General features: G+C 32.3%; 3 protein-coding genes and 1 long non-coding RNA gene across 13 annotated transcripts in view; 2 read left to right on the forward strand and 2 right to left on the reverse strand.

The window, feature by feature from the left end:
• LOC122566080 (protein sidekick) overlaps positions 1-10,720 on the forward strand; it is a 43,477-nt gene extending 32,757 nt beyond the window's left edge. Inside the window, exons 8-26 of one of the 5 annotated variants that reach the window (XM_043722807.1) lie at positions 108-235; positions 365-475; positions 1,312-1,431; positions 1,505-1,660; positions 1,733-1,859; positions 1,931-2,232; positions 2,326-2,511; positions 2,587-4,810; positions 4,884-5,080; positions 5,160-5,356; positions 5,444-5,683; positions 5,766-5,963; positions 6,050-6,191; positions 6,279-6,557; positions 6,806-6,826; positions 7,362-7,519; positions 7,604-7,766; positions 7,834-8,162; positions 8,226-10,720. In XM_043722807.1, coding sequence (XP_043578742.1) covers positions 108-235; positions 365-475; positions 1,312-1,431; positions 1,505-1,660; positions 1,733-1,859; positions 1,931-2,232; positions 2,326-2,511; positions 2,587-4,810; positions 4,884-5,080; positions 5,160-5,356; positions 5,444-5,683; positions 5,766-5,963; positions 6,050-6,191; positions 6,279-6,557; positions 6,806-6,826; positions 7,362-7,519; positions 7,604-7,766; positions 7,834-8,162; positions 8,226-8,468 — 5,521 coding nt within the window. In that variant the 3' untranslated portion in view covers positions 8,469-10,720. The remainder of the gene's footprint in view (positions 1-107; positions 236-364; positions 476-1,311; positions 1,432-1,504; positions 1,661-1,732; positions 1,860-1,930; positions 2,233-2,325; positions 2,512-2,586; positions 4,811-4,883; positions 5,081-5,159; positions 5,357-5,443; positions 5,684-5,765; positions 5,964-6,049; positions 6,192-6,278; positions 6,558-6,805; positions 6,827-7,361; positions 7,520-7,603; positions 7,767-7,833; positions 8,163-8,225) is intronic. The other 4 variants (XM_043722808.1, XM_043722809.1, XM_043722810.1 and 1 more) reach the window with 4 other exon arrangements.
• On the reverse strand, positions 11-506 carry LOC122566090. Its single transcript, XR_006316390.1, has 2 exons — positions 303-506; positions 11-222 (listed from the first exon to the last, which is right to left on the reverse strand). It is a non-coding gene; the product is annotated as an uncharacterized LOC122566090 (long non-coding RNA).
• LOC122566085 lies at positions 10,718-12,861 on the reverse strand. 2 transcript variants are annotated; one of them, XM_043722823.1, is made up of 4 exons: positions 12,527-12,861; positions 11,460-11,618; positions 11,169-11,379; positions 10,718-11,096 (listed from the first exon to the last, which is right to left on the reverse strand). In XM_043722823.1, the coding sequence occupies exons 1-4, from the start codon at positions 12,689-12,691 to the stop codon at positions 10,738-10,740; spliced, it is 894 nt and encodes a 297-aa protein (XP_043578758.1). In that variant the 5' UTR covers positions 12,692-12,861; the 3' UTR covers positions 10,718-10,737. The 2 variants fall into 2 exon arrangements, with proteins under 2 accessions (XP_043578758.1, XP_043578757.1); XM_043722822.1 differs by having other exon boundaries at positions 12,509-12,861.
• On the forward strand, positions 11,651-26,930 carry LOC122566078 (nucleosome-remodeling factor subunit NURF301). 5 transcript variants are annotated; one of them, XM_043722803.1, is made up of 26 exons: positions 11,651-12,432; positions 14,440-15,503; positions 15,908-16,190; positions 16,282-16,490; positions 16,586-16,951; positions 17,013-18,212; positions 18,292-18,482; positions 18,618-19,739; positions 19,821-20,130; positions 20,192-20,327; positions 21,336-21,613; positions 21,721-21,861; positions 21,963-22,067; positions 22,166-22,344; positions 22,461-22,709; positions 22,781-22,997; positions 23,093-23,434; positions 23,500-23,679; positions 23,758-23,988; positions 24,101-24,410; positions 24,502-24,703; positions 24,799-25,061; positions 25,129-25,296; positions 25,383-25,578; positions 25,660-25,744; positions 25,860-26,930. In XM_043722803.1, the coding sequence occupies exons 2-26, from the start codon at positions 14,453-14,455 to the stop codon at positions 26,060-26,062; spliced, it is 8,217 nt and encodes a 2,738-aa protein (XP_043578738.1). In that variant the 5' UTR covers positions 11,651-12,432; positions 14,440-14,452; the 3' UTR covers positions 26,063-26,930. The 5 variants fall into 5 exon arrangements, with proteins under 5 accessions (XP_043578738.1, XP_043578737.1, XP_043578741.1 ...); XM_043722802.1 differs by lacking the exon at positions 11,651-12,432 and having other exon boundaries at positions 13,904-15,503; XM_043722806.1 differs by lacking the exon at positions 11,651-12,432 and having other exon boundaries at positions 13,904-15,503; positions 23,758-23,904.
• Positions 26,931-26,973: the final 43 nt, after the last annotated feature.

Genomic DNA, 26,973 nt, shown 5'->3' on the forward strand with positions numbered 1-26,973 from the left:
AATTCATTAATTGCTACCTAAAGTATGTATTTTAACTGAAATCATCTATCAAATTCAAAATTCTCCTATCTTCCTATTTCTATATTCTTCTGCACTTTTATGTATAGGTACGCACTGGAAGAAGATGGCTCCTTAACAATTAAAAAATTAACCATGGATGACTCAGGAATGTTCCAATGTCTTGCATCCAACGACGCTGGCGAAGCATCCAGTTACACCTGGCTAAAAGCAAAAAGTTAGTACATTACACGTTGGAGTTACATGAAATCATTAAATATATTATTATTAATTTTTTGTTTTACTTTATTAGTCGAACGATGTTTTTTTTATATTTATAATAAATGACGTATTTTTTATGGGGCAGAAGGATTAGAAAGCAGACTGAAAAACAGAGTTGTCCGCTGGGCAGCTGGCTACAATGTAGTCAGAGTTCGCCAATCTGATCGCCGTTTTAAGTTCTCTCAATATCCAGACAGTAAGATTCTAACGACAAGTCGCCATGAAATATCCACCTCCTTTTTGAAATTACCCCGGGCACATGCTTGAAGAATGCATATCACACCACAATGTTTGCTTTTACCAGCTGTATCCATGTTTTTTTTCTGGTAGTTATAGTGAATACATCTGCAAAGCACGATAGTTTCTTTGTGTGTAAAACACATTGGCTCTTTGAAAAATTATAGAAAATACTCAATATGTTCAAAGAACATAATAATAAATATGATGTGATGTTATTACACAACATACAATATACAGTGTTATTAACACTATTACAAACAAAAAGTATTTTGCAATTATATTTATATTTGGAACAAAATTAATATACTTTTATCAGTATCAGAAAACGTAGACGAATTGTTTTAAGCATTTGCACGTATCTTCATCACAGTAAACGGACAAAATATATCATGAATAGCACGTTTCTAGATTAGGAAGATAATCGTAGGGAAAAAATTTTGAATATTAGCTATTTCTGTAGTTGTGCCATAGAGTATACGTAATTTAACTTTTAGTGAAAATAAAGTTTCGGTAATAGAGAATTATTATTAATTGAAGTCAGATATTGGTAAATTCAGCGTTTTCCATTATATATATGAATATATGAATGAACGCTATTAAATTCTTTCCAATGTTTTTTTAATTCATTTTTTACTATTGTTCATGAAATGTCAATAGATGGTATACTGGAAAACACTGAAATGGGGAAAGTTTACTTTTGTGATCGATTGTTCCTGCCTTTTTTTGCGTGCATGTAATCAATTCTTCCTGGTCACAAGCAAAACATTAATAGATTCAAATTATTGTTTTCAGCATCTGGACCAATTATGGAGAATGGTCCACAAAACCAAACTATATTAGATGGAAAGGATGCAACTTTAACATGTAATGCTGTAGCAGCACCGATACCTAACACTACATGGATTTATAATGGTAAATTATTAATCACTAATTCATACGGGCAACTAATACTATAACACTGATATACACATTGATTCATTAATAGATACAATTCCTGTGGAAATCGCCGGAAGAGTACAAGTCTTAGATAACGGAGATCTTTTAATTGCTGCGGTAAAACCAAACGACGCCGGAAAATACACGTGTATTCGAGCTAATGAAGCTGGTTCTGTAAATGGTTCAGCGTATCTTACTGTTTTAGGTAAAATATAATTAAATAACTTTAGGATACTAAGAAATCATGCGTTTCTGACCAGAATTTAATTCATTTCAGTTCGAACACAAATTATTCAACCACCTGTGGATACCTCCGTACTTCTCGGCTACACCGCGGAATTACAATGCAAGGTCTCCAACGATCCAAGTGTTTTGTACGATATAGCATGGTTTCATAATTCACAGTACGTGCATTTCTACATTAATGATATTAATGATAATAAAAATGGTTACAGTATATTTGTTGCTTTTGCAGAGTAATAAATACACAAGCCAGTCAAAGAGTAAAAATGCGAAATGATGGTACATTGGAAATAGCGGCCGTTCGTGCGTCTGACGTGGGTGAATATATGTGTTCTGTAGTTTCTCCAGGAGGAAATGAGACTCGATCTGCTCGTCTTAGTGTAATCGAATTACCGTTCGCACCAATAAACGTAATGGCTAGTCGAGTCGAGCGAATTTCACCTCGCACCATAAACGTTAGTTGGGTTCCTGGCTTTGACGGAAACAGTCCAACAAAGAAGTTTATCGTTCAAAGGCGGGAGGTTTCTGATCTCGGTAGTTAAACATAAATTGATCTTTAATAAAAAATTTACTCTATATGTACATGTCTACTTATATACGTATATATTTCCGATTTACTTTATATAGGACCAATACCTGATTCTGCGCTAAATTGGATCACGGAGTGTAATAATGTTTCGGCACAAAATCGTTGGGTACTATTGAACAATCTAAAAGCTGCTGCTGCATATCAGTTTCGAGTGACTGCAGAAAATAGTGTTGGCGAAGGACCTCCTTCGGATCCTAGTAATGTAGTAGTTCTTCCTCAAGAGCGTAAGTAATAGTTACAAGCCTGCAAATTTTAATAGTTTCCCAAACTTTTATTAATATTTGTGAATTTTACTGTAGCTCCGAGTGGACCACCGGTAGGATTCGTTGGTTCCGCTCGATCATCCTCAGAAATAATCACGCAGTGGCAACTTCCATTAGAAGAATATCGAAACGGCCATATTTTAGGATACGTATTAAGATATAGACTATACGGCTACAACGACAATCCATGGACAATACAGAATATTACTAACGAAGCACAAAGAAATTATCTTATTACCGATCTAATTACTTGGAAGGATTATATCGTACAGATAGCAGCGTATAATGATAAAGGGGTTGGAGTATTTACGGAAGGTTTGAAGATTAAAACCAAGGAAGGAGTACCTGAAGCACCACCCACAAACGTAAAGGTAACAGCTATTAATTCAACATCGATAAAAGTGTGGTGGAAACCTCCCAATCCGCAAAAGATTAATGGAATAAATCAAGGTTATAAATTACAAGCCTGGATCGGGCATAATTTTACAGAAGCGAGCGAATACAAATCGATGACCGTACCACCTAGCTTATTCGATCCTCTTGCAGAGCAAAGTGCAATTATGACAGGTTTAAAGAAATACACCTTATACAATATAACTGTATTATGCTTCACTGATCCAGGTGACGGTGAAAAAAGTTCTCCCGTTCAAATTCGTACACGCGAAGATGTACCTGAAGAAGTAGAAAATTTACAATTTGAGAACATAAGTGATCGTTCACTCACCGTTAAATGGAATGCTCCACAGGAAGTTAATGGAGTTCTCATCCAATACCAATTAAAATATATGATCAAAGATGTACCGGATTCTCTACGAGTAGAAAACTTCACGTCAGACACTCTTTCAGCCAAAATCGAACATTTACAAGCAATGACTCATTATAAATTTGAAGTTGTTGCTTGGACTTCAGTAGGCCCTGGAAAACCAGCAGTAGCTGTTATTCAATCAGGCGTTGAGCCTGTTCTTCCTGAACCACCAACTAAATTAGCACTGTCTAATATAGATGCATTCTCTGTTGTTCTTCAATTTACTCCAGGCTTTGACGGCAATTCGTCCATAATAAAGTGGACAGTGCAAGCACAAACCACTCGAAACACAACATGGTACAATATTTACGAAGTTTCAGATCCTGATGCTAGTACAATCACTGTAGGTGGTCTAATTCCATTTATGCAGTATAAATTACGATTAATAGCTAACAACGTTGTCGGTGCTTCCCAACCTTCCGAACCAACAAAAGAATTTCAAACGATTCAAGCACCACCGTCACATCCTCCTAGGAATGTTACGGTTCGTGCCATGAGCGCCACGGAATTGCGTGTTAGATGGATTCCATTACAACAGATTGAATGGTACGGAAATCCAAGGGGATATAATGTTACTTATACTGAAATTCGAAAGAACAAGTCAAAGAGCATAACTATAGAAGACCATACAGCGAATTCGTATATTTTAGAGAACATGGAAGAATATGCTCTCTATAAAATTGTAATGCAAGCGCTTAATGACGTTGGGTCATCGACAATAAGCCCGAAAGCTGTTGAAAGAACTCGCGAATCAGTTCCTTCGATGGGTCCTATTAATGTAGAAGCCAATGCAACGTCTTCCACGACTATATTAGTTAGATGGGGTGATGTTCCCATAGAACATCAGAATGGACAAATAGAAGGCTTTAAAGTTTACTACGGTGCAAATGCTAGATCAGCATTCCAGTATAAAAACATTCCTAGTAACACAACATTTACAACAACTTTAACAGAACTTCGAAAATTTGTCCAGTATCACATACAAGTTCTAGCTTATACGCGTCTTGGCGATGGCACTTTAAGCACTCCGCCAGTTAGAGTACAAACATTTGAAGATGCTCCTGGACCTCCATCGAATGTATCGTTCCCTGACGTAAGCTTTACCACTGCTCGGATTATTTGGGATACTCCAGAAGATCCGAACGGAGAGATTCTCGCCTATAAAGTTATGTTTCATCTAAATAATAGTCAGGATCATCAATTTTCGAAGGAGTTTCCTGCATCAGATAGAACTTTTAGAGCAACTGGACTAGAGCCAGAGAAGTATTACATGTTCTCGGTAACAGCACAAACAAGATTAGGATGGGGAAAAACAGCGTACGCTCTCGTTTTTACTACAAATAATAGAGAACGTCCGCAATCGCCATCGATGCCACAAATTAGCAGATCGCAAATACAAAGTAGACAGATAACATTTAATTGGACACCTGGCCGTGATGGGTTTGCACCATTAAGGTAAATTTTTCACTACATCTAATGTAAATTTTTTATATTATGTAAAATTAATATGTATAATGCTTTTTTATAGATATTATACGGTACAACAATCAGAAAATTCAGGACCATTTCAAATGATTCCTGAAAGAGTAGAACCAACATTAACATCTTATACAGCAAATGATTTAAAACCATTTACATTCTATCAATTTCGAATACAAGCAACTAACGATATAGGTCCTTCAACTTGGAGTACAGAATCTGTCCAAGTTCAAACTCTACCAGCAGGTACATAAAATTCACTTTTCATTTGTCTTAGATTTATTTCGTTAAGATACATAATTTTTATCATAATATGAATTTATAGCACCTTCTCGGGGAGTTACCGGATTGAAAGTAGTTCCAATAACGACATCTAGTATAGAAGTTCATTGGAACGCAATAGATGAAGTATATTGGAGCGGCGATCATGAAACAGGTGGTTATCGCGTCGTTTATCAACCAGTTTCTGATTTCCCCACAGCCCTTCAAGATACTCCTAAAGAAGAAGTTTTAGGAATAAAAGTAATGATTATAATTATAATTATAATTAAGAACACTGTAATAGATTGTAAATGATAAGTTGTATTAATCTTTTCTTAACTTTTGCAGGCTACGAAAATTGTTTTAAGCGACTTGACAGAAGATAGATATTACGAAGTAATAGTGTTACCCTTCAATTCTGAAGGCGAAGGTCCATCAAGCCCTCCAGTGACTGTATATGTAGGAGAAGCAGTTCCTACAGGAGAACCACAACATCTAAAAGCAGAACCAATTTCTTCTACAGAAGTACATCTGCGTTGGAAACCACCCCAAGCCAATATGCAAAATGGAGATTTATTAGGATATAAAGTAAAATTATAATTTGCATATAGAATTTATTTTTTAATTTAATTGTTTAAGCAATATTTATTATTTATATTTCTTATTTTAGATTTTCTATTTAGTTACTGATTCTCCTCAAGATTTGGAAAACAAACAAGAAGAAGAAATAGAAGTTGTACCAGCATCATACTTAACACATAGCTTAGTGTTTTTAGATAAATATACAGAATATCGTATTCAAGTATTGGCTTTCAACCCTGCCGGTGATGGTCCTCGAACCCCATCTATCACTGTCAGAACTAAACAGGTACATAATTTTAACAATAATTAAACTGATGTCGTAATTGCTTCTCATCTCTCTTTCCTTTTTAAATATATTCAATTGATTTATAGGATATACCTGGACCACCACACAATTTACAATTCTCAGAAATTACAATGACTAGTCTCCGCGTCTCTTGGGAAGCACCAAAACTACGAAATGGTGAAATAGTCGGCTACATTGTTACATATGAAACTGCAGAACAAAATGATCGTATGTTTTTTAGTATAAAAGTTATTCCAAATATTTAATATACGAACAAACAATTGCTTAGATACGTAACATTTTATATTATTGTAGGTTTTAGTAAGCAAGTTAAACAAAAGGTAACGGAAACAAGTCTACTAATTCAACCTTTAGAAGAAGAAGAAACGTATACTTTTATGGTTAGAGCGCAAACCATTGATTTTGGTCCGCCTATATCTGGAAATGTCACAACAGGTCCACAAGAAGGTTCGCCAATGGCACCTAGCAATATTGCTGTTACAAAAACAGTATCTAGTGTTGAATTACAGTGGACTAATGGTGCTTCTGGAAAAGGACCCATTCTAGGATATTACATCGAAACGCGCCGGAAAGGTAAATAATATAAACTATTTTAACATTTATAAAACCCCTCACAAATATTAAAACAGAGATTACAGAATTGATAAAAAAATGAAAAATATTTCTAAAAAGTATATATTTATACATGTGAAAGATAAAATTGAATAGTAGAGTTACTTTGATTATTTTATTTTCACATATTTAAAAATAAATTATCTATTTATAAAATTCCAAATTATATTATTTATATTACTAATATTGCCCTTTTTATAATCATATAGCAATGGAAGAGTGGCAGCATTGTAAGTGTCAATGCACGTAAATATATTGAACGTCGAGTATTATATTAGATGATCTCAACAGTTAAATATGATTTTTGTTAGCGTTAAAATATAGCTTCCTGTTTGTTATTAATCTGTGATTTGTTTAGTGATATTTGTACTGTTGATTGCATGATAATGTCATAGCATGACATTTTCCACAAGTTCAGTTAGAAATTCATCAAACATCTTAACTTCAAATGCTGCTATAATTTACAGTAATAAATGAATAGCTAAAGTTTGACATGTTAGATGATGGTGTATTCCTACAGTTTTAATTTTTCAGTTTTTACATCTAATACTTCATTAATTCCCTTAAAACATGTAATGTATAACACACAACATAACTATGCAAGTTTTCAGTCATCATTACTTTCTTAAAAGCTATGAAAGCAACCAGATATATCATTCTTCCCTGTAGCACATAATTTTATGAAAACCTGCAGAAGTTTTCAATTGCATTTACGATCTCATTATCAAAGCCAAATAAATTTTATTATTATATTTGTAATTATAGATGACAGTCGTTGGCAGACAATCGTACGTAGTAGTAATGGACCATTGACGGAGTATTCTGTATCTTATCAAAATTTACTTCCATCTACATCGTATTTATTCAGAGTAATATCATATAATCGTTATGGAATTAGTTATCCAGCATATTCTACAGAAACGGTAAATAGGTTTGCTGTATATATATTTTTATAAATATTTCTAAGCATTAAATACTAATGATAATTTCCTGTTTTATTTTTTTAGATTTTAACTCCATCAAAGCTATACCTTGAATATGCATACCTACAACATAAACCATTTTACAGACAAACTTGGTTTATGGTTACTTTAGCTGCTGCATCAATTATAATTATTATAATGGTCATAGCAGTGCTATGCGTGAAAAGTAAAAGCTATAAATATAAACGTAAGTTGTAATAAATACATTCTAACACAAAGTATATGGGTTTATAATAATCAAGTAATTGTTCTAGAAGAAGCACAAAAGACACTTGAAGAGTCTATGGCAATGGATACTGATGATAGACAAGAATCTGATTTAGAGCTTTATAGATCAAGACAAGGAGGTGGTGGTGCTATGAATATGGCTAATGCTTGTGGTACATTAGGTAAAAGAAACACTTTAGCAAGAAAATCTATGCATCCTCCTCCTCCTACAATGTTGGGAAAGTCACCTCCTAGACCATCACCAGCCTCTGTTGCTTATCATAGCGATGAAGAAAGTCTGAAAGGATATGATGAAAACCCTGATGATAGCAGCGTTACAGAAAAACCTTCCGAAATTAGTTCAACAGATTCACAGGTAACATTCCTTAAATATATGTACAAAACATATGCATTATACATAACATATTTTGTGTTATAGGGATCTGAGAGCGAGAATGAAAGTGTACAATCGGATCCACATTCCTTCGTAAATCATTACGCTAATGTTAATGATTCCTTAAGACAGTCCTGGAAACGTCAGAAACCAGTTAGAAATTATTCATCGTACACTGATTCTGAACCTGAAGGTAGTGCCGTTGTCAGTTTAAATGGGGGACAAATTATTATGAACAATATGGCAAGGTCGAGAGCACCATTACCTGGTTTTTCGTCTTTCGTATAATCTGTTCATAATAAAAAATGAAAGTTTTCGTTAAGTAGATAGGGTGCCGAATTATAGACTAGCAAAATTTATAATCGTTATACGATTAAAGTAAAATAAATTTATGCTGAGCACGAATTAATTTTGAAGCATATAAATAATTTGGAAAAAAAAGAAAATTGTTAAATATGTATAAAAAGAGATATTGTTAAAATTTTGATCATTTTCATGAAGCAGAATAGTTAGAATTTGAATGGCTCAGCACTGAAATTGAAATACACAGAGTTAAAGACTTATGTTGAAACACAAATTTATGAGTGTTTCACGCACGCTGATACTTCGTATAGTAATTTTAAAATGCTTTGGCACCACCATATTGTGATATATTGAAATACATATTATTTATAATTTTAGGTAAAGTCAAAATGTGTATAATGAATATTTTTACTTTCATTAAGTGAAGTTGGGACAAAATATTGCATGGATCTCGAATAACGTAATGCTTGCGCATTTTTTTAAGTGTAAGAAAGATAAGTTTGAAACAATCTGTTAATATAACGTATTAAAAATGAAATAGAATATCATTAATAATAATAAAAAACAATATCGTATCGAAAACTGCCAGAGGTAACCGCATATATAATTAATAAACTCAAAAAACAAAATAATATTTTAATACTACATTAATATGATAAAAACAACTAAATTATAATCCATTAAAACATACGAACATATTAATCACAGTATCACTTATAAATCTTTTCCACTTATATGAATACATTTTTTTAATGTTTCTAATTGACATTTGTGCAACAAAATAAAAGTTGTTTGATATAAGATATCGATCTAAATATATGAACAGTTCACAATCAGGCCTATCATATCAATTTCAATTAATCTTCATAGACTAAAGATGAGTCTGATAAAGTTATCGTACCGAATAAATAGAGAACATTACGTGAAATGCGACTGCGTGAATTTCTATCTTTAAGGGTCTTTGTTTTTAATATTATTATGTATAATGTACATAAAATTTATATAAATTACAAAATAACAAATACCGATACAACACTTGTACATTTAGTGCACAGCTTAGGCAACGTTAGATAAAAGTTTATGCTAAGTAATCTTTCAACAACATATATTTATCTTCTTCAAATAGATATCTATCACCTATTTTCATCTTTCTTTTTAAATCATAGAATGAAGAAGAAAAAGACATGACTTTAATGCATTGACATTTGCATATAAAGAAAATGCAATCTATTTAATTCACCGCAATATCGTGAATTCATTTGTAGTATATAATATTACACTTACAGTATTGTAAAACGTTATCATACACAGACTTATTCATTTTTAGAACAGTAATCTTCTTACCATAATGCATTTAATCTATGTAATTATTGTTTTAAAGTTAAAAAGCATTTCAGACTGATATTGATGCATGAAATGTCTTTTTTGCTTGATACTTATTTTGTAATAAAAAGATCATAGAAACGATATAAACAAAATGTTAAGAAATCGTAGAAAATGTAAAGCAAATTTTGAAATATTCTTCGATAATATACGCTAAAATCTCGGATTATATGTATTATTGAAAATATAAGACAATGAAAATAATTGAACAGTTCAATGATGGCAGCTATAATTCTATTATATTTAATAGAATAATTATTAATTGTAATTAGTTAATGAAACAAGGTTGATAAAATTATACTCGAACTTTTAATTTGATTGATTTTTCGTTAAACACAACCATAATATCAATTACAAATCAAAAATTATAATTAATATATGTCATGAACTAGATAGCAAACTGTTTGATAAATATTTACTTTTAAAAACGATACATTCTTTATTCTTAATATTATATTAGAAAACTTGCTTTCTGATTTTTATATATAGCATTAATTCCCCTATTTGTTAATATCAAGTATCAATTATTGTCATCCTGTGTCATAAAAACTTAATCTTCGTACAAATGAAGATATGATTGTCTCTACACACTGCCAATAAGAATTAATTCAAGGATAAAATTGTTTTTATCCACATTTCTATATATTAATGACGAATTCAAACAAATCGCGTCTGAAATTATACATTACTTGTACAACATATTCTAAGTATGTGTTAATATTTTAATAAAATTTATATAATTTTATGCACACTATTTTTTTATAATTTTGATCAATGATGTTCTTACTAAGTTTTGGAATATTTTTAAAACAATTGAAACTGTATGTTTATACAAATAAATAATAAATATGTCTTAATAAGAGATTTTTATTTATACAAAATGTTTTTCACATGCTTCATACCACTTGTTAAGTTTTGGCGGATATTTTTTGGGAAAAAATTGTTTAATTGTACACCATACAGCAACGTCTGCTATATCAAAGTCCTTTTTATCTGGCCAATTTAATTTATCTGCTATTAAAGATAATATTTCTTGCTTTTTCTTTGCTGATTCTTCAAAATATAAAGAATGACACAAATCTAATATCAAGTCAGTAGTGTTTATCTTTTCTGTACAATCGGAATTTTCATAATTATGCGAATTTATTAATCTACTTAAATATCTTAAAAAATTTGTTTCGCCAGTTATATAGTAACTATATAGACCAGATATAAGTTCCAGATCATTAACTGAAAATAAAGCTTTTTGTAAGTGCATATCTTTTACTATTTAACTATTTCCATAAATATGATTTATTTTACCATTTTTCCAGATCAATGATAAATTAATAATATTATTTTTAGAAGAACTTGTAGTTGATTCATAATTAACAGATACTTCTTTATTAATACTTGAATGAACATAAGTTTGTACTTTAATATCAGTATCTTTCCACAACTTTTGCAACGCTGATATAAAATAAGGTTGTCTTTTAGGATTCACATTAATGATAAGATTCACATTAATTGGCTCCTATAAAAGTCAATGTTAATAAATTCTCATGTGAACTTCTTACTTAAAAGATTAAAAATATTATCTTACATTTATATTACCTGGCTCTTATTAACTGTAGAACTTTTATCAACTACTGTAGTTTGTTTTGTTTGTCTTAAAAATCCAGAAAGTGTTGAAACTTGCTTCTTAAGTTCTGCAAGTTGTGCCAGTATCTTTTCTTGCCGTGCTTCTAATGCATTATATTCTGGTAGTGGACTCTGAAATAAAATCTTACTTTAAGGTACATTTAATATTACCCATATAAAGAATTAGTGATTACCATAATATAAACCTTAATAAGAGGAATAAATTAACTAGATAGTTCTGAAATAAAGCTAAAATTATTTGACATTACTGTATGGAATCTATCAATTATAATTTAAACATCATGACAGAAGAAAATTTTTCTATTTTCCAAACATTGTCAAAGCAGTTTTCATACATAACATCATCATTATAATTACTAATCGATCACAATCTAAACCTCACAATTCAATATAATGGTTATGATAATACAGTTTCTCATAAAATATACTCAAAACTCTGTTTCAAGTTAAAAAATACTAGCAACATTCAACATTCATGTATTTACTATTTCCACTTCAGAAAAAAAAATGTCTAAAAACATAGGGTTATGGAGAATAGATTTGATAGGTGATCACTAACATTGTTGATTAATGCCAGTAAATATCTACAAAGTACATACATCTTTTTACTGGGTTAGGTTTTACATGTGTTTGGTTATACAACTGTACTTTGTAGCTTTCAGTGCAGTTCTAATTTAGTAAGCTTGCCCTTCTATACTAATTATCAGCGCATTCCCGCTTATCCTTTAAACGAACTGAATTTTTCATCTGCCGTAGCCGCGTAAGGTCCTGTTAGTTGAAAAATTGGAGGGGCAAGCATCGATCAAGTCTGTAGAACCATATTCCCGGTCGATCGTGATTAGTGCTTGTGGAAATTTTGGGAGGAGTCATGCACAACAAGCTTGAGACAGAAGAAACACTCGTAGCTACCATGCTTAATAAACGCGTGAGTAAACCGTTCATTCCAGTTAAACTAGCAACATTCTCGTTCACGTCGGCAAGATAACAGAAATGATGAAAACCTTTAAAAAGCTGATAACCTGCTCAGTGATATCAGGCACGATCTTGTTCTCGGCTTCCATATGGTCGTCTGTTGATTGTTCTTCATGAATATTTCGCATTTCGTACATCGTTTTCCTATGATGCAACATTTGTGGCAAGGAAACAATCGGCTTTAACGTATACATTCTCATATCGTTTGGCATTTCGTTCGTTATTCCGTGATTAATTCGTAAAAAAAACCGCCGACTCGTATTCACATTCGATTGTTACACTCTCGTTCGTTTTTCGTATTTCTCGATTTTCGCTTGACGGCCATTTTTCTTTAATCCCCTCTCCCTCCTTCGTGCTTTCATACTGGCGCTAATGCTTTCCAACCACTGACATCCGTTTCAAAGATGGCGCCATAATTTTTGTCAAAATTACATCATACGAGAATCTTATGTCGTTCTTACTAATATATATCCATGTACTATCCTACGTATTATGCTTCCAAAAATTGTTTCTTTTTTGTTTGTTATTACTTAAGTGGCTAATTAAAGATACATTATTTTCTCGTTCATCTAGGAATCAATTTTGGAAATACATTATTATAATACATATGACGTTAATTCGATGATTTATCGTCGATAAATTATTCTTGTAAATTTTAGTTTTATTATTTTATTACTTAAACAAGTATTTAATAAACATGCATTTAATCATAATATATTGCTATGTATGTATCTGATTGGCAACTTCTATCAACTTTTATGTGATTGTTAAATGTACTAGAAAGAATAACGTTTGTAGAAAATTCTTATTTTTAATACAAAGTATTTTCTTTTATGGCATTTAGGAAACAACTGTTGTTAACAATAATTAATAACTAAGTTTGTATTGAAAGAAAAAAATTGTGCAACATCAGTTTAAACTTGACAGAATTTTAGCTTCAATTAGGAAGATGTCGCGTTCATCGCCGATTTTTCTTAAATTAGTTGAAATTTATTATTAACTAAATTACATGATAAATATAGGAAAAATTTTTTCTTTGATATTAATAATATTAATTTTTAATTAGTATGATACTATGAGCTAAAAAGAATGTGTACCGACAAAACGACACACAATTTGGAATTATAGTGGTGTCCTCTATCGAAGCTTCTCTATAACTAAGGTTAGATTTCTCTCTTGCGGGTAACAGCGAATTCGTTCGATCGTGTATGCAAATTAATTGCATAATTTGTTGGAAATAATAAGTGTAGTGGATTAAAATAGGGATACTTGTGAAAAATCGAGGAAACAAATAATGCGAAGGAAGCATATTTATCGGAAGTGTGGTTAGAATCGCGTTCTTCCAACCGCGCATGTCGCCACCTATTGTTGATCTGACAGGCTCTTGTGTAGTTACGGTGAAAGCGATTGGATCTTCTGTACGTTTCGTGAGAAATTAAAAAGCAATCAATTAGTTTCTGCATTGCATGAATCTTGTCAGAACTCAGTCGAGGGGAATGTGTCGAGCAACAGATTGTTCTAGATAGGAGAAAGGAAAATTTTATCAAAGATTTTTCTCTACTTTTGGAGTAGATGCGTTCGAGGCCAGACATGGCGGCTATTCGATGAACCAATTGCAGCAGCGCTCTCTTAAAAGATTAGATATTGTAAATTCCCCTTACATTCGCGTCAGTGAATAATTCTGTACTTATTTTGGTCGTTACTAGTAGTAATACAAGTTGTTATAATTACGGGAAAGTGATTGTCGTTCGTCGACAGAAAAATAAAAGCCACGCAAGATCGTACCGAAACGTTTGATCATGAAAGAATTGTGTTTGGTCACGTGACCATAGCCGAAAAATGGCGCAAAGATCAGAGTACAAACATGAGTTCCATTTCATTCCTACGATGTCATTTGTATTTGTTTACAAGCACGCGTTTCCATAAACCACGTGTTAAGTAAGTGCCATTTCGTTGACAGTGTGTGACGAACAATGACGGGGAGAGGGTCGAAGAGACGGGGCCGACCTCCGAAATCGGTGGTCATGGAAAGGCCCAAAAAATTTCAATACCATCTTATGAAGAAGCCGAAATATTTGCAAAACAAGGGTTCGGAAACACCAAACTCACAACCAAGTACACCGACACCTTCAAGACCATCATCGCCAGTTGAAAGCGAGGAAAGCAGACGAAGTACGCGAACTCGAAAATCTCGAGGACCCAGAGACAGACATTCACGAAAAGGTGGTCACTCAAGTTCTGGTGCATATCAACGCCGAGGTTACAACCCAAACGTTGATTATCACGATTCTGAATATCATTATGGGTCAGACTTTGGAGATGAGTCCAGTGAAAAAAGTGAAGTTGAAGAGGATCTTCTGCAAAGCGATGCAGACTCATCTGAAAGTATAGAAGAACCTGATCCCTCCAGTGACAGTGACTTTTCCCTTTCCAGTTATAGTACTACTAGTGGCACACCCCGTAAAACACTGCTTAGTCAGCAAAGGCCACCAAGTCCAGAACCATTATGGCTCCAAAATAGGGAATTGCCGCCGTTAAATTTACCTAAATCATCTGATGATCTATTAGTCCCTAGAGAACTTGTTATGCCATGTTTATCTATTTATGAAGTATTGAGACACTTTCGTACTTTGGTACGTCTTTCAGCCTTTAGGTTTGAAGATTTCTGTGCTGCACTTATGTGCGAAGATCAAACTAATCTATTGGCTGAGATACATATTATGCTCATCAAAGCGCTTCTTAGAGAAGAAGATTCTCAACAAACACACTTTGGTCCTCTAGATCAGAAAGACTCTGTGAATGTTAGCTTATACTTTGTGGATTCTATGACTTGGTCAGAAGCATTACGTTCTTACGTAGAAAGTGACAAGTCTTTTGATCAAAATATTTTACATATTTTATCAACGTGCGAATATCCTTTTACTTCTGTTGAAGATAGAATCAAGGTGCTACAATTTTTGACAGATCAATTTTTAATTACAAATCCAGTAAGAGAAGACCTGCTGCACGAAGGTACTCTAAATGGTATTTCATGTTGTTTTATTTCTTATGTATATTCTTTTACATAACAATTCATAAATGTTCATATTTAGAAATATATAAATTATTATTTGATCAGCAGGAAAATTTTATATGTCCATGCTGAAGTCTTTGTCCCTTTGCAAATATGAATGTTAAAACATTTTTCAGTGATTGGACATTATATGTATCAATTTGCATATTAATTAATTATTAATATTTCCTTAATGTCAATATGTATATTAAAAATTATTTTAATCGACTTTTTAATTTATTAATACCTTTATTAATTTATTAATAATTTACATTAATTAATATTTTGTAATTGATTAATAAATTAATCAATTACAAAATATTCCTTATAATATATTATGATGGCAGTATGTATCATAAATACTATCATCTTATAGGAAATATGCACTATGACGATCACTGTAGAGTATGTCATCGTCTGGGAGATTTATTATGTTGTGAAACTTGCCCAGCAGTGTTCCACTTAGAATGTGTTGAACCTCCATTGGTTGATGTTCCTACTGAAGACTGGCAATGTAGTACATGCAAAGCTCACAAAGTTACAGGAGTTGCTGATTGTATACCTGATGTTGAGAAAAATGGTTCACTATGTCGTCAAGAACATCTAGGATTTGATAGGCATGGCAGAAAATATTGGTTTCTTGCAAGAAGAATTTTTGTGTAAGTATACTGTACAAAAATAAGAATTTTCTATATGATGTATTGCATTATATATTAAAGAAATATTGATTGATAAAATCGGTTATTGTAGTGAAAGTGAAGATGCAGAAGTTTGGTATTATAGCACACCTTTACAGCTAGAAGAATTAATGCTTTGTTTAGACCGTAATGAAATGGAAGTTGCACTTTATAGAGAATTATCAGATTACAAAGATGAAATCGTAAGACAAATGGAACTTACAGAACAGATCACTAATCAGTACAAGGGTAACAAAAAATCATACCTAGAAGTAGAGAACAGTGAGTGGTTGCATTTCTAAAGTTTTGCATTTTTTAAATTTTATTTCTGATTTAAGGGAATAGTATTTAATACTTTCATCAAATATGCATTGCAGGTCTTATACAAAAATTACAAAAAGAACGTCAAGAGAAACAAGAAAAAGAAGAAGAGGAGAAAAAAGAAAAACAAAGGCAAGAAGCTGAAGAAATGGTACGCAGAATTCATGAAGGTACAGATTCTCTAGAAGAAAAATTGGCAGCTGTCACTGAACAGCAGGAAACAAAATCGTCCGAAGAATCAAATGCAAAAGAAAATACTCAAAAATTAGGTACAGAAAATGTAGAAACAGATGGTGTAGATACCAATTTAACAGATGGAGTAAATAAAGATGTTAAAGCTAGTATATCATCGTCATCCTCTGAAGAAATTGATGAAGAAGTATTAGAAGGAGAAGAGGGTATTTCAAAAATTGGTAAAGATGGTAAGTTGTGCAGTTATAAAATTGATTTAATTAGACAGAATAATCTACATTTTTTTCATAGGAAAAAAACATACTATTGTAACAAGGTCAAAAACAGGATCTTTACAACCTAGGACATTTAATATGGATGATTTAAAGAAACGTAGCAGTGGACAATTGTCAAAGGAAGAGTTAGAAAAACTAGATAAAAGTTTGAAAGAGGAGGGAGATGGTACTAGATTAACAAGACAGAAAGCTCATCAAATAGCTTCTGGTACACATCTTTTTAAATTAGGGATGGATAACAACTTCAAATCATATGTGAATCAATACAGTACCAATCCTATTTCTCTGAATAAGGCCCAACGTAATGAAGAACGTGATAAAAAGAGGCATTTGTCACACAAATTTTCGCTTACACAAGCCTCAGAATTCAAATGGGTTGGGAGTTTGACAGGAACGCGAGCTCTCTTAGTAAGCACACTTCGACAGACAATTCTTCAACTTGAAAGTAGCATTCAATCATCATTTATGCATACTAATTGGCCTCTTTTGCGTAAACCTTGGACTACGGCGGTGGGTGCTTGCGTTAATCCCAGAGATTTTGCGCGTGCTCTTATTGTTTTACAAGCATGCATTAAGTCAGTAGTGTTTGCTAGTGTATGGCATGATCAACTTGGACACGTGAAATTACAAAGAGTAACAGCCCTTGAACGAGAAGAGAAGAAGCGCCAGGATAAGAAAGATAAGAAGGAAAGAGAAGATGAAGAAGAACGTAATCGTCTGTTTAATTTTGTCAAATATACTTTGGGTTTGAAACATCAAGTGTGGAAACAAAAAGGCGAAGAATATCGAGTACACGGACAAGGCGGATGGCTATGGGTATCTGCTAGTCGCCGTTATAGATGTTCTGACAGCTCAAAATTGGGTCTTCGAGTAGGCCCACAGAAAATTATGGTACAAATTAAAGATCAAGAAGGATTAAAAATATTAGCTTTAGATCCTCCTACATATGATTTTTTGATAAAAGAATATTGCTCTTCTAAAAAAGAAGAAAATGATATGAATATTAAAGTAAAAGAAGAGATTAAAGAGGAAGAATCATCAAAGGATACAGCAATTGACACATCTATAAAACAAGAGTGCAAAGAAGACAACATAAAAAAAGAACCAATTGAAGATAAACAAAATAAAACGGAAATAGATACAAAAACCGAAGAAAAAACAGTGGCAAAAACAGAACTGCAACAGATTAAACAGGAAACAAAAATGAATTTATCATGTGAGTGCGGTAAAAATAATATTCAACTATTTTTAAGTATATACATCAAGCTTATGGTATTAATTTTTTGTACCCATAGTTTTAGTTGGTATGAAAATCGAGAAAGTTTATACACCTATCAAAGAATTTGAAGAAATTGATATTATTAAGGCACTAACGACTAACGGGAGGCTTCATTACCCAAAAATTGCTAAAAAGACTAGGGTCGACGATTTCTTGGCACGTAGAACACATTTAAAACTTTTAGAAGAAAGAAGATTAATACAGAGTGTAAGTATTGATGTAAGATATTATTGGTAATGACTGGATATGACTGTAAGATATTATTGGTAAAATAAAGTAGAATATAAGTAGTACATACTAGCATATCATTTATGTATTCTTTGAAATACGCATTAATTTTAGGAGAAATCAAAGGAGTTGTTAAATCAATCGACAAATCATAAAGCAGATGGAGATTCCGAAATTGATATAGAAAATAATGAAGAAAGTGATACAGATGGAGCTGATAATTCTTTACAGAATATTCTTACTGGAAAGCAGCCTAAAACTATGCCTACATCGACCAGAGAAATGCTGACTGTAATAGGAAAGCATATTCAACACGTTAAAGCTCAATATGCCAATATAATGAGATTTAGTAAAAATACTAGTTGTTATTCACGATATTGTAATATGACTGCACCACCAGGAAAGATTACAACTACAACACAAAGTTTAACATCTACCTGTTATTCTCCTATATGTCTTCAAAAAGCAAGACTAAAACTCGATCTGATAGCATTGTTAAGAAAAGCTAATGCTTTAAATAATAATCAATCGACATCGAATTTATCAATTGGAGCAACTATAGCACAACAACCACAAACAAATTCAAAGACAGACGGAAATGATGAAGCTAGAGATGCAATCAGGAAAGATTTAGAATCCGCGGTAGCATCTGCAACTCATTGTACGGAAGAAACACCAGCTACGAATGTAGTAAAAGATGTTGCTTCGCCTCCTATCAAAAAAATAAAAGTTGAATCTAATGGTAAAGATGTCAGTTCAGAACATGTAGTGACCACTACAACTAATAATATAGTTACTACTACGACAGTAACTACAACACAACAGACTATAAAGTCAGTTGATGGTGTTATACAGAGTATGCAGGAAAGTACAAGTTCTCAAAATTCAGTTACATTTTCATCCGAAGTTAAAACAAGTGCAGGACAAAAGACAATGATTGTTAATCGAAGAGGAAGAACAGTGCAAAGAAGTACAATGGCTAAGGAATTAAATGCTGATGGTACAGAAAGAGTGTACTCTACTACTTCAACCGAAGGAAAAGTTTATCTGAAGAAAGTTGCAATCTCTTTGGCTGATAGAAAAAAGAAGCGCACTCCTGTTAAATACCCTTTATGTTCCACATTTTGTACAAAAAATAAACATCGTAGTATATTGCTACTTCCACAACATGAATTGCGTAAATTGGCTAGAGTTGGTGGACGAATACAAGTTCAAGGTTTTCATCATATGGCCAAGGTATTTCATTAATAAAATTTGCATTAAAAACAATAAAATATAATACAATGTAATGAATTAATTTTAATTTCTTTATTATAGGCAAATATGTCAGTATGGCCATATCCCTGCCCTAGACCATTATTTAAGACTTGTTGGTTATACAGAACAGTTGGCATAAAATCACTGGCTGCTGCAGCTCTTCAATTAAGAATATTATGGGCATGTCTTCGTTGGGACGATATGGCTGCAAAACCATTATCTACAGATGGCAAACATCAAATTACAACTGATACGGAAATTATGTCATTAGAAATTCTTAAACACCGTCATGTTGGCCAATTTTTAGATAAGACGCAGTACTTACGTAGGAAAGTTGTTATACCTTTGGAACTTCCAAAACAAGTCAGAGGTTTGTATTAATAAATAAATTTTGAAAAATAAGTGGTATGATGTGTGATTATATTTTATAGAAGTTACATCTATAAGAAGTGGTCTGCGAAAAAGGAAACGACCAGAATCACCACAAAGCACCGAACCACAAGTTACAGAAGAATGGGTTGATGAGGACAAATTGGAGCTGTGGGAAATTAAACAATATGGTGATAGGTATGTTTAGCAAAAAAAATTATGATTTATTCTATATATTCTGATCTATAACTTCTTTTTTCTTTTCCTATCTATACTATACTATAACTATCTATAATATACTATTTCCTATCTATACTATAACTTCTGGACTTTTGCCATTTAAACATTTCATTTCAAGAAAATTTCGTACAAGTAAATTTTTTACAATTTGTTAAAATATCTGTATTCCCCTACAATTTTACTAGAATTAGGATATTAATGATTGCGTTAACACGTTCGTCGCCACGTTGCACATATCTGTGTGATGGGTATATTTCCGTGGGGGCCCCGTCACCAAAGTATGGTGACGCTCTTCTTGTTCGAGTTAATTAAATATACGATATTATATATAGGATACAGAACATAAAAATATTAAAAATACATTATACCATACTTTTTATTAATTTATATTCTGGATAATATATTACATTATTCTATATCATATGGTATTTGTTAAAACATAACAAACACATTTGGGGTGATTTTGGGCACTTCGAACAATAGTTGTAGACTCCATCATCATTACTATCCTCACTTTCAAATATATTTTCACACTGTTTACTGAACATCATGAGGATGAAAAAATCACTGATGTACATCTCACAAGTATGCTTCTCGACTAAATGAAAGATCTGAGATATTTGCCATAAGATCCTTCGGAATACTCTAGCTGAAAAGCTTATCGCTTTCTTCATTTCAGAAATAAATAATTTTTTCTGTACAATGAATCGAAGGCGATAAACAATGAATAGAAGGCGATAAATAATAAACGAAGGTGATAAAAAATGACTTCCAGCTTGTCGCCCTATTTACGTTCTGCGTACCGGCGATCGGATTTGGGCCCCACAGGATACTTAGCCGAATCACGCTGGGCGACGAACGTGTTAAATTCCTATTGCTTTTACCTTATGATATCACTCAGTTCTGACCTATCCTTACTTAACACCATTCGATACTAACCCTCCACTTGGTGTGTGTCTTATCCAGGTTAGAGAAGGCTAATGCCCAGATTATTACTAGGAGTCGATCGGGACAACCACAATCCGCGGTTGGTTCTAACCGAAATGCAGGCGCAAATTCTGGTATGAGCGATCAACTTGTTAGTGGTAAAGCAACACCTGAAGAGATTAAAGAAAAGATGGAACAGCAATTGCGCATGCAAAGAGCTGCTCATCAACAAAAGAGAGCATTAGAAACTCTAAAAAGCCCAGCCAATTCTGGTTCACCTACACAAGTTGTAAAAGTTACAGCTAACTCCACTCATGGTAAGATTTAGATATATTAATCAAATCTATTCTGAAAAATTATAATTGATTATATGATATATGATGTAACTATTACATAGCAAAAAAATATTAATTTTTTATCACAGATGGCACAGTTAAATTGGTTTCCAAAGTTGCAATACCAGCAAATCCAAACAGTGGGACAAAATCACAACTAACTTCCCTTTTGACAACACCTGCACAGAATAAGCCTTTTATTAGTACAAAGCGTATTTATATGGCGAAATGTAAATACCAAATTAAATATATAAATATTAAATCAAATATATACATAAATGTAACGTGTATTTGATATTTATGTATATATATAATATTTTCTTTAAAATAGCATCTCTTGGAACAACAAAAGTTGTTTCTGGACCTACAAGCATTTTACCGAAAACGCAGCAAGCTGGAAATCAACAGTCCCTAATTAAAGTTTCCGGTCAAGCAGGTACATTTATAACATTGATTATTTTTTATTCAAGTAACAACAATTAGATTACAATTTATTTTTTTCTTTTTCTAATTAAATTTATATTCATAAAATAGGTTCTATACAACAAATTCAGCAAAGAGTACAAATTATAAGAGGCCCAGATGGAAAGCTTCAAGTTCGAGGTTTGATGCCTGGCCAACAATTAGTTCAAATGCCGGATGGAAAACTTCATGTGTTAAACAATAGTCAAGCAATTACTACTCTTGCACAAACTGGTGGAACAACCATACAGGTAAAATTATTAACTTAGTGTGTGTGTGTTGTGTGTGTTGTGTGTGTGTAAAATATTGTGAGATAAAATATTCCAAATAAAAATGGTTTATTAATTTATAAAATTCCTTTTTCAAGACAAAAACAGCTACAACAACTACAGCTAAAGTGGCTACGACAGCTAATTGTACAACTAAGACTAGTCCATCCAAAACAACAACAAATACAACGTCACAAGTACAAGGTGTTCAGCAATCGCAAGCTCAATCTCAGCAAGGAATTCAACGTTCATCAGCAACCACTGTAACTATTGCCACTACACCCACACAACCAACCAAAAATGCTATTGTAGTGGCCAATACTGGACAAATTGTACAAAGTGCACAAGTATGTTACAGTTGCATTCAATTTTAATAAAATATATGCACGCAATAGTAATTTATTAATTAATAACATAGGTCATATCTTCTGGTGGACAAGTCATTAGTGGAAATCAAATAGTGGTTACTAATGCTAATTTAGCTCAACAGCTTGCAACGGGTAAAGCTCAATTAACGACAATCGGTGGTCATCAAGTGGTTATTCGTAGCACTCCGACAGGCAATCAAATTGTACATTTAAATTCGACAAACAGTGGTATTATTGTAAAAAATACTGTAACACCAACTAAACAAGGTATATTCAAATTTTATATCTTGAAAAATAAATGTTTCGACCAAAAAATTAAAAGTAAAACTATTTAAGTAAAATGAACTGTTTGAATGTTTTAGTTCCTGTACTACAATCTACTCAATCAACAACTACAGCAACAACAGGAGCACAGTCAACTGATGCAACAAATAATAGCACTGGTAGTACTACATCGACGAATGAGACATCGAGTACTACTACAACTACAACAAATCAAACTTCCAATGCTCCAGCACCTGGAAGTGTAGAAGCATCTTTATTAGCGGGTCAACCACCTGGAACTGTCATTAAATGCGTTACTGCTCAAGTTATACAAACTACTCAAGGTCCTCGTATAGTTTTACAAGGTTTACAAGGCGCAGATTTTACCCCGCAACAACTTGTAATGGTGCAGCAACAGGTGAAACAACAACTACTTAAAGGTTCGTATACATGTCATATATGTATTTAATGTTATTAGCATATTTATATTATACATATTTTATAGCCCAAGCTGCAACAGGAAAACAAGGAGTTTTGGGACCTACTAAAATTTATTTAGCTGTTCAACCTGCACCTAGTAGTCAACAATCGATTCAAAGTTCTACAACAGCAAATACACCTGCTACACCAGCAACAAAACCACAAACTGCACAACAACCAGTTGTTTCGCCACCAGCAGCAACTGGTTTGTATCTATATGATTTGATATCTTTTGCATTAAGTTAAATTGGTAATGGTATTAATACTATTTTAATTTCGATAGAACCTCAAATGGGAACTGAAAGCATTCCAGAGCTTCCATCGACAGCAACTTCAAGTTCTCCCGAAAAACCAAAAGTAGTTGTTCAACAAGTTGCACAACCTAGTGTGACTACAGAAGAGGAATCGCAAAAAACAAATGTAGCTAATGGTCAGCAACCTTTGCAATCTTTAAAAGAAGGAAACGATTCCTCGGCTAACAAATTTATTTTAACGCCTGATTACATACAACAAAGTTAGTTATTAATTAATATTATCCTTACTGTTTGATTTCAATGGGATTAGAAATATTTAATTGTTTCTATTTTTATTTCAAATATTCTAATTATTATTATAAAAATCTTCAGCCATCAAGAATGCATTGAAACAAGAAAACCTTAATCCTGAAATAGAAGAAAAGCTGCTACAACTACAACGATACCAAGAGAAGCAGATGAAAGGGGGTGTTGAAAATTCAGCAAGCAATAATCAAACTCATACTACGCCTACAATTACGACTCCACGTGTTCCATCTCGTAAAAGACCAGCACCCTCTAACATTCCAACAACGACCTCATCTACAAATGTACAATCAATAACAAATGATAAAGATACAGATTGGGCAGAAACACCTAGAAAGAAGCCCACATTAAAACAAGAAAGTCGTGAAACTCCAAAGTAAATTTCTAAATCTAAGAATAGATATAAAAAATAAAGACTTTTTGTTATACAAAATCACTTTTCTTTAATAATACCATTTACTTTTTAGAGTACAAAAGATTGAACCAATAGAGAATGAGTCTACCCCACAAAAAAGAGCAGCAAAGCTAAAAGACAGTCAAGAGCAACGAAGAAAGCAACAGGTTCACTCACGAATGCAAGTTTTGTTATTTAGACATAAAGAATTACTTAAAAAGGATATTCTAAAGAAGAGAGCACTGCTTGAAAAAGAATTACAGATAGATATTCAGGTATTATATATTAAATATATTTAGCATATGTTATTTGTTATAATATATACACACTCATATAAATTTATTTATATTATTCTTTGTTGAAATTATAGAAAGATTTATCAGCGGAATTAGCTTCGAGAACCAAGGCAGAAAGACACAAACAAGATGAGGTAAAAGTAGGAAGTGCGAAGCGTAAAGCAAATGCTCAAATGTCTCAACAAGTTAGTCCGCCTAATAGAGGTGGAAGGCCAAGGAAGTATAAAGCCCAAGGAAGCAATACTACACCACCGGGTGCTTCAACCGCTGCCGCTACGAATAGAATCAAGAAAGAAAAGTTATATTGTTTATGTAGAACGCCATATGATGAAACGAAGTAAGTACTATAAAAAGATTCTTTACTCATAATATTTATTATATTATGAATTATGGTATTGAATTAGGTTTTATGTTGGATGTGATCTTTGTAACAATTGGTTCCACGGAGATTGCGTTGGAATTACAGAAGAAATGTGTAAAACACTTTCTGAGTTTGTTTGTACAGAATGTAGACATGCAAGAGATACACAGGAGTTATATTGTTTATGTAAACAGCCTTATGACGAATCTCAGTACGTAATGGTGCCAATTTATTTGTAGATTACATTGACTTATTCTAGATCTATCAGCATATATTTTAACATTCTTGTTTCTGCAGATTTTATATTTGCTGCGATAAGTGTCAAGATTGGTTCCATGGTCGATGCGTTGGTATTCTACAATCGGAAGCAGACAATATCGATGAATACGTTTGTCCAAATTGTCAACGAAATTCTTCTGTTAATTTTGCTAACATGAAAAATCTTAATGCAAAAGACCTCGATCTCCTGAAAAAATTAATTAAGCAAATACAGGTAAGGTAGTTGTAAATAATAAAAAAGTTATTTGTTAAACTATTTTTTATAATTATTGACACCAAAAATTTTGATATTTAGGCACATAAAAGTGCTTGGCCATTTATGGAACCAGTAGATCCAAATGAAGCACCAGACTATTATAAAGTTATAAAGGAGCCGATGGGTAAGTGTTATTTAAATTCCATATAACAATATTGTTTAATCTTTGATGAATTTAAAATTCAAGAGAGGAAATACAATTTTCCTTACCAGTATATTTCTACTAATTATGTTTGCAGATCTACAAACGATTGAATTGAGGATAAATGACAGATCTTACAAGAAATTAAGTGAATTTATCGGAGATATGACAAAAATATTTGACAATTGTCGTTATTATAATCCGAAAGAATCACCTTTCTTTAAGTGTGCAGAATCCTTAGAAACTTATTTTGTTCATAAGATCAAAAGTTTAAGAGAGAAGTTCTCTGAAGGAAAGTAAGCAATCAAATAAAGGATAAACGGGAAAACTGTAACTATAAACGAGTGGAAGTGTTAAGTATCAACGGTTTAATTCGTGTAACAACAGAAATGATCTGTGCCAGTAGAAAAGAGACATTCAAAATAGCCATAAGTATATTAGCAGTAGTCTGTATAAGTTCACTATTTATTAGAATTGTGTGAACATTTAATTTACCTTCGCAAACTTTTATTTGCATTGTGTCGTACAATGAATTTTGAACCAGAACTTATAACATTTTAGTCCTAAAACACAAAGTCTTCTTTAAGTACAATGATGCTTTCCTCATTACTTCAAAAGCATCATTTATTGTAAGAATTTATTATAAATTACGTTTAATATTTTTGGATGATACAAATATATCATTCATAATAATACTTTTATTCTTTATTTATACAATTATTTAGACAATAAAATATTAGTTTCTTAAATATATTGTGCTTGTATACATCTTTTTAATAAAAAGAAGCAGTAAATATTTAATATAAAAATACTAAGAAGGTGTAAGTTCAAATTCATAAAATGAGAATTCAACTAATGTACTGTAAAATGAAAAATAATTTATATTGAATAAAATGTGCAATGTATGCTTATTTATTGTATTTTGTATATGAAAAAGATGAAAAAGCTTTTTATGAAAAATCGTCACAACTTGCGGTTCAAAATTCATATGTTCCTCACAGGCATCACTGTTTATGTACATCTATCAAATACGTGTAATAATGCATGTTAAGAATAATTATAAATATATCAAATCAGTGCCACTGAGCGTTTAGAATGGTATGTTTTTAATAATCCAATGCAATGTATTTTGAAAAATTATAAAAACTACGGAAGAAGTGGAAAACCATTAGAGAGTTCATTATCATTCAATAAAGAGGAAGAAATTGGTC

This window comes from Bombus pyrosoma, linkage group LG3, assembly GCF_014825855.1.
Source record: "Bombus pyrosoma isolate SC7728 linkage group LG3, ASM1482585v1, whole genome shotgun sequence".
Taxonomy (NCBI): Eukaryota; Metazoa; Arthropoda; class Insecta; order Hymenoptera; family Apidae; genus Bombus; species Bombus pyrosoma.